The 8192-nt window shown below is 41.5% G+C and overlaps 1 protein-coding gene across 1 annotated transcript; it reads right to left on the reverse strand.

Annotated features, from left to right (window-relative positions):
* Nucleotides 1-1793: 1793 nt before the first annotated feature.
* LOC142931930 (NXPE family member 3-like) lies at nt 1794-8192 on the reverse strand. The gene is made up of 6 exons (XM_076076083.1): nt 7187-8192; nt 6145-6588; nt 4893-5191; nt 3600-3670; nt 2424-2627; nt 1794-2341 (listed from the first exon to the last, which is right to left on the reverse strand). The coding sequence occupies exons 1-6, from the start codon at nt 7286-7288 to the stop codon at nt 1794-1796; spliced, it is 1668 nt and encodes a 555-aa protein (XP_075932198.1). The 5' UTR covers nt 7289-8192.

Here is an 8192-nt window from a genome sequence, read left to right on the forward strand (position 1 = left end):
GGCCTGCTGCCACCGCGACCCGACCCCGGATAAGCGGTGGAAAATGGATGGATGGATGGAGTAAACACATCTTGGCTATCCATAGCAGAGTGAGAGAAGAACAACATTGGAAGAGTGACCAACTCTGGCCTCAAAAAAATACCACACATCTCTGATGGGGACAGCTTATATTAAATATTATGAGCTTAATAACAGTGTCTATGATTGTCAGGACTGTTCAGTACTGGCTTGTGTAAAATATAATCTGGGATGTTCACATTAGTTTGTCCGAATGAGTCATCTGCAGTTGTAAGAAGCCTGTCTCTACTCATGTCTGTTCACAGCAGCAGAGAAGCAGAACCAGAGCATGACATGAAGTGGTGGATTGTAGCTTTTCACAGTTTTCACAGCCGTTCAGAGATTTGACAACTTGTGCAGTAACGCGTCCCCACTGCAGAGGTGCTTATTACCACTAGGTGTCACTAATGTCCTGCAGTCAGGCTGAGAAAGAGGATTATATTCTTTTTGAGGAGTTTCAGTAGAAGTTCTCTGGAGGTGGTGGGAATTTTGCTTTGATTCCTTCAGGCACAAGCAACATGGAAAACCCCCCCAAAAAATGTACAAATCGACACCGGAGGGCAGGCAGATCGACGGTGTGATGTCTCGTGGATTGACACCAGAGGCAGGCGCTCTACAGCCGTAGCAGAGAGGAGAGAGATTAATACAGGAATCGTCAACAGGAACTTACAGACGGCGCTAACGGAATACCGAGGCAGAAGACGGTACGGACTGACAACCCAGGTCTGCAGGACCAGGGTTGAAATACTGCAGAGATGTGATTAGTGGAACCCGGGTCTGGTGTGTCAGCTGCAGGAGGTGATCTGCTGGATTGTTTGCAGCTGTGCCCCAATCAAGGATGTGGCCATAGGAGGTGTCTGGAGGCAGGCAGAGGACAACACAGACACATGGCACACAACAACAAACAGGGGGATGACAGAACACATGAGGAGAGGAGATCGGGGGCTTTCTGTATGTCATATATTGACAGGCTACTCTTCTTTTAGATGATGAAAAAACAGGATTATTTTCTTCTTACAAAGAGGCATTTGTTTGTGTTTCTCTCACTTTATTCAGTTAAAGTTACCGACTGTACCTTTTAATACTGGATGCAAGAGCTGAATCATAACTTTGAAAATAAGTTTTTACTTTACTTTGTTTACCTTTCTTATGCTTGACTGATTTTATTTATGAAAGTCCACATACAGAGCAGTTTGCAAAGACTAAATGCATTTATTCCATTATGAAACACCTGAGCATAAATACATACATTAAAGATATTTGTTTGCAGAACCCCTGATTTGTCTATTTTTTAAATTCCTAATAGAAAATCACACTAATTGATTAACAATGAGTAGCTACACTTTATTACTACATGAGGACTTTTCTGTCAACAATGTGTGGCATCAATACCCTTAAAAACTCAACATCAAAAGACGGCATCATGTAAAAATATTACTCTTACATTATGAAAATAATCTTGTTTTCTGTTCTTTTGAGCCATAAAACACATTCATTTTTCTTGAGGGAGACTTTCATAAATATATGGCTGTTAAGGTAAGGGTATAGATTAATGTTAAGGCGTTTATTATACATTTCCCAAAACAAGGGAATCCTTGCACAGCAGCTGGATTATCGTGATGTCATGGGGATCACACCAGAATTAGAAAAATGCAGAACTTGGTGGAAACACAGAGATAACATGTAAACTCAATGTGTGCTTAAATCCACATTCCTCTCCCCCAAGACACAAACATCTAGCTGCTATTTTGAGGACATATGTAGGACAATAGATGGTTTATCATATTCCTAATAATGGGAGGTGGTGGGTGGATGTTATGTGGCAGGTGGTGGGCAAGGGTCATTTCCCAGGCATCAATCAGATGGACATTCAGTCCTTTGAACATGGCTCTGAGCACCTTATCAAGCTGCAGCGAGAACCAGTCGCTGTAGTTAATAACAGTAGTCAAACCTTTGAGGTTTGCTGTCCGGATGAAGACCAGCGTACCTGGAGCCCTGTCCAGCAGCCGCACCACCGCCCTGCGGATGCTCTGCAGCCGCCTGATGTAGATCTCCATGGGGAAAGAGCCGAAGTGAGCCCAGATGGTAAAAACTACGACAGTGTTGGGGCCTCCCACTAAGTCATCTAGCTCATTAGCAATGTAACGAAGATCTCTAGTGTCCATGGGTTCAAACTGGATAGGAGGACCATGGGAGCGGTACGTCATCAAGATGTTGTTTGTATTGTCCAAGGACATGTGAGGTCCAGTTGTCTCTGCGTTGTGCAGGTCAAACTTCTTAAGACCTGAAAGTATGACAGGGGGAACACATTAAGCTGCAGTGGGAACAAAATCATCTGTTTCCAGAAATCCCTGTGGATCAGCTACCTGGTAGAGTTGCGTCGAAGAATTCAAACCACTGCCTGATGGTGGAGTCTCCATACATGTGGACCACCTTGCCTTTCAGACACTGACTGATGGCAGATGCGTTGAATTCGCGGACTGTGGTGCCACCTAGTGCTCGCCACACACCCTGGTAGTAGTAACCAGAGGGTCCAGATGTCACAGTGCTGCTCTTCTCCTGTGGTTGACCTGAGAGGAAGTTAAAGAATAAGGGTGGGGTTACCCCATGAAAAAACAAAACCAAAGTATAAAGTGATTGTATGAACCTCTCAAGTACTATCCTTACTCCTGAGAGACTATAAACACTGCTATCAGCTGAGGAGAATGCTACCCAGAAGAATGTAGTACGCTTTTTCCTGAACTTTCTCATATGTTTTCTTCGTACGGTAAACTCGTACGAGTGTACCACAACAGATTCAGCAAACGCTCCCAACTTCAGATAACCGTGTCAATGACCAGCGTAAACATGATGAATGCCACTTATGCATAAATGAGTGTGCATTCAAGAGAATTATAAGTAACCCCAACAATAGCATAGAAGGCTATCATATGTCCTATATTGAAGTCCTACATACAGAGATCCATAAAGAAAAGTCTCTAATTTTTAACAGCGTCAGCAGCGGAATTAATGGGCCTGCTAATGTCAAGGGATGGGACACAATAAATGTTATTGCCGTGTCACCTGAGGGTCGCACTGTCACTGAAATAAAGAAAAAATGGTTCCATATGAAAAATGTCTCAACATTGATGACTGCAACGGAAAGGGGTCAAACTATTTAACTTGTTTTGCAGTATGAGATGGTCATATACTGTAGATATTGGAGTTACACAATAGCATCAAAAGCCAGTACAAATGAATGATGATGAAGTTAGGCTGTATGAATGCATTTAGAACTATATTAGCCTATAATTTGAAATCGCAGAGTAAAATGTAAACATAATTATTAAGTGTAATTTATACAGGTATTTCAGACTCAATATTGACTGTTATGACAGTTCTGAACAACTGTAATAAATTCATACAAGCCACTAAAGAACAAATCTGTTTGTAAGTGGTTCTTGCATGAGGACCATTGTCTGAAACACATTTTGTTTTGAATTATTGTTATAGGAAGTTGTGGCAGTAACAGTGATAAATTAAAATTCAATATCATGCTTTACTTTCTTTTTGTGGCAACACGGTGACACTAGCAGGTCCTGAAGCCTGAATGTAGACTTTCAAGTTAACACCGCTGAAGAAAAGCACACATAATATATCTGTTAAAAACACTTCAACATTCAGGACATAGATACAAAAGGAGGGCAAACATTTAAAATAATTTAACCAAACTAGAAAAATCAAGCACTCAAACACAAATGGGAATCAACTGCTAGAAAGTTCATTCAAGATCACACAAAACTTACTTTTTAAATGTAATGGCACAAATTCAAATGTTCACAAAAGTAATGGGTCCAATAACTGTATCACGTTGAAGGTGCTTCACAGTGATGAACCCAGAGATAATGATTACTATCTACACAACGTTTTAACATTTCATAGTTTGACGGCCGGCAAACTAAATTGTTTCGGTTGAGTCTCACCGTTCTCATCAACATATTTTATGGATGCAGCTCTTTCATGCCGGAAAGCTGATTAACCAATTGACCCGTTGGTTAGTCCTGCCAATCTAACGCACACTGGTCAATCAAAGTGTAGCTTTGGCCAACTCTGACAAGTATAGGGCTCTGCTCTATAAACTCCTTTCAGATTTACTTCATTTTCAGGCTAGTTTTGTTGATCTGGAGCTAGTCCTGGTTAAACGTGTAATAGTGAAACTCGTTGCCCAGAGAGGTTGGAAGGAGATATGCATTTCTAAAATGTGACGTTTGTAGATTAAAACGTGTGGAGCTAACAACAGCAGAGTACTTTAGCACATCATTAACTCGGGTTAGGACATACGCTATGCTAGCTTCGAAAGGTTAACTGAATGTATGTCGTGCTCAAGGACACACCGACATGCGACTAGTGGAGCCGGGGATCGAACCGCCTATTCTCTGATCGAAGGACAATCCTGCTCTCCACTTAGCCACAGTTGCCGGCTAAGTGAAGGGCAATTGTGCACTACAACCACTAAACAGCAGACAGACAATGTTAGCAACTAGCAGGTTGAACATAGCGCCACATTTAGATTAAGGCAGATATTTCCCTCTGATGTCGGTGAAGACCAAAATACAGCTAAAAGGAGAAGAAATATAAGACACAACTCCAAATGAATAATAATGTCTCTCCATGTGAACTGGTGTTAAATAGGCCAGTGTTTGCTCACATTTGAGCCATATCTACTTTACAAGGTGATCATATGTTAATGCATATTGTTACAAACTTTTGAAACATTCCACCAAGGAGATACAAAGGTAACACTGGATGTACGTATTTAGAAGTCACACAAAATACCAGTCTCTCTGCTCCCTCACCTTTGAAAGAGCTTCTCCTCATTGGCATTGAGGAGGTTTTCTTTGCCTCCTCCCATGTAGTGGTTGATCCTGGCATCACAGCTCAGGTTCTTTGGCTTGTAGCAGAACCACGGCTCGCCTGTACGGAGGTCAGTGTAGTTGCACAGCGGCTGCTGGGTTGGCCTTAGGCAGATGTTACAGATGGTGGTTTCAGAGAGTGAGCCTGAGCGGAAGAGGCTCTTGTAGTACATCCTGTAGGGTTGTTCTCTGTTCAGCCTGTTCAGCACTGAGATGACCTCACCAGTGTGAACCAGAGTCACCTGATTGGATAGAGAACCAGAGTTTTCACCAAGTCCAATCATGGTCAGTCATATCAATTGACATTTATAAAGATTCATGTCTTCACATTCTACACCAGATTGACATCAGACCATAATCTCTGGAGAATTGTCTATTCATCTAAACCCTTCCCTGAACATCGATTGTCCAATCAAAGCTTAGCAACAGTACCTAGGCATGGCAGGTCTGTCAAACTCTAAACATGTTGAAGTGGTGTGCATGGGACTGTAGCAGGAGAGATACTCTGCATGTTAAGTGTTCAGAGAGGGAGTTGTCTTTTTTGTGAACTTGTTCAAAGCTAAAAAACACAAGAAAAACAGTCCTACAAATTAAGGGAATTAATTCTGTTTGTCTGCTTTCATGTAATCTGCTAGTTTTAGCATGAACATCTGACCAACTGGCTACCTTCATAACCTGACAACCAACATGACATAATAACCTAGCCTTACTTCCAACACCAAGGAGTATGTAGAGGTTAGGTAACAATATATTCTTTAAAGTTAAACCTTAAAAGACTAAATTAACGTTGGCAGTGCTGTTTCATTGGATTTAAAACTCCAGCCAATCTTGATATCTGAGACGTTATGTGCACCATCCACATCAGCCAAACAGGATTATGTTAGCATTTTTTAATCATAATTATAACACTCGGACTAACTAGGTAGCTACAGTTAAATAAATCTGCTAGTGACAGTTTGCAGATGAAAAAAAATCTACAATCATGAGAACCTGCTTCAGTCTGAAATTAAAGAGTCTGTAATGACTGAGATTTTGAGTCGTAAATCTGTCAGCTGAACAAACTGCATATGTGCTGTGCGAGAAGTGGAAGTTAACAGGCATAGCAACAGTTAGGGCAGGGCTTCGTGAACAATGAATTATGATATTAAAAACACTTACAATACCATTACATTAAACATCATGGTTTTAGCATCACCTCAACCTGTGCGTCTCCTTCCCAGGGTAAAAACAATACAGCAGAGTAGCTCCCATTCAGATGATCCACCACTTGCCCAGCCACACCTGCTTCAAGCTTCCGGTTGTGCAGACTGGCGAGTAGGAAGTCCCCCCCAGACTTCTTGGGACGACCCTGGAAGTCAGAGGTTTGTATCATGACCTCCAGCTGATCCCCAACATGCCACTGTCCCCCTTTCCTCCCTGGTAGAATGGTGAAGGTGCTGTGGGCTGGATCACTGGTCTGCTCCAGGGAAATAGGAGCTGACAAAAGTGGAGTTTCAGGCCAAGCAGTGGAGTCTAGTATGAGACTTTCCTCCAGAGCGTCCTCAGGGGACAGTGGCTGGAAGGTGCAGAAGCTGCGAATCTCGTTCGGGTGAGTGGAGACTCTCGGCATGATGATGGTGGAGTTGAATTTAGGCTGAAACTGGCAATGGGTTGAGAGAGATGGTGTCAAAGATACATCAAGCATATGCACTGAAAAGAAAATGAACCAAATAAAGTAAAAGGGACAAGATTTTTATATTTTTTGGAGGGTTGCTAACAACTGTTCCTAACATTAACCCAGGGAAAAAGTTTCAAGATAATCTGAAATTCATGTTTTGGGATATTCAGTCAGAGATACAACTCTGACAGATGCAAAAAAAAAAGGCAGAAAATAGAACCTGTTCCAAAAACTTTCATGGGGCATCACTTGGCTTTTTAAAAACATTATACTTCTGACCCTTTTGTTAAGATGTATGTCTCAGTAAGAACGAATGGGAACCAGTGGGTTGTAACACATGGAGGTTTGTTCTAAAGTATAGAATACTGCCAGCTTTGTCCTTTAACTACAGGAGCTGCTGCTGTCATCAAGTCAAGGTGCAGGATTGAGAGGGAAAATACAATTGAACTCAAATTGTATTCGTTTGCAATGAAGAACATTGAAACACACATTTTAAAACAATATCCAAAAACCTGACTAATATTCAACATTTCAAACAGGGTCCACCCTTCACACGATCCCACTAAAACCAGGTTCTCACCTCCAGAATGTCCATGTGACGTAGCACAAAGATGAAGGCAAAGACAGTCAGAAAGAGGAAGAGGGCGCAGAACTCCCTTCTTGTACAAAATGTGGCCTTCATGATCAGTGATTAGTCTTCACCTTCAGCATCAGTTACTTTGGTACTGGATTGAGAAAATATATATTAAAAAAACAAATGGTTATTGACACCTTGTAATGCTGAAGAATAGAACTTGTTTAAATCTGAACCCAGTTGTGAAATCCTCCCTCTCTATACTAATAGTGTGACATGTTCAGCTTTCAATCTTTAGGACCAAACTAAATCCAGTCACCCAGGAAACTCCTTTGATTGATCATCCGTCAACCAAGGCCACAACCAAAGACAGCATCCCCTCTCTTGCTGTTCAACATGATCCATTCTATCATGTACACTTTGCAACATCATTCAGTCCTTTGTAATCCACATCACATTCTGCAAAGTAACCCTTCAAACAAATATCTGTTTTCACTCTCATGATACAGATCAGAGGTGCTCGTGTCCTTCTGCTAACTACAGTTTTGTAGTTGTTCTACAGTTGTTCAAATCTGGACAAATTTTATTTTCAGTTCTTTTTCATGATTACTATGACTAATAACTGCAGTATTGATTGTATGTGTTCCTGAAAAGGATCTTGCGGAGGGGACATGGAGAAGAAGAAAAAAAATCAACTGTTGAAGAAAAAGAAAAAAGAGCAGTACATTTACGAGATCTCGCTAGTTAGATGAGATATCGCAAAAGATGTCAGGTGACAAAAAAAACAACAACCCAAAAAACCTGTAATGTAGGCTACATCTGGATCAGTTGGGCACCATAGAAACTAACCACAACAATGGAGCGCACACACCTTTGGGAGTGGTGCATTTTTACCATCTGAAGCCTTGCATAGCTCTGAAACAGCTGTGGCAATCACAATTAAACATGATAATGTCAGCTCAGCATACTGAAAACTTTACCTCATGTCTCGATGTTTCAGAGCATCGCGGCA

Source organism: Anarhichas minor, unplaced genomic scaffold (genome assembly GCF_050575085.1).
Source record: "Anarhichas minor isolate MPS153535 unplaced genomic scaffold, ASM5057508v1 ptg000055l, whole genome shotgun sequence".
In the NCBI taxonomy this organism is placed as follows: Eukaryota; Metazoa; Chordata; class Actinopteri; order Perciformes; family Anarhichadidae; genus Anarhichas; species Anarhichas minor.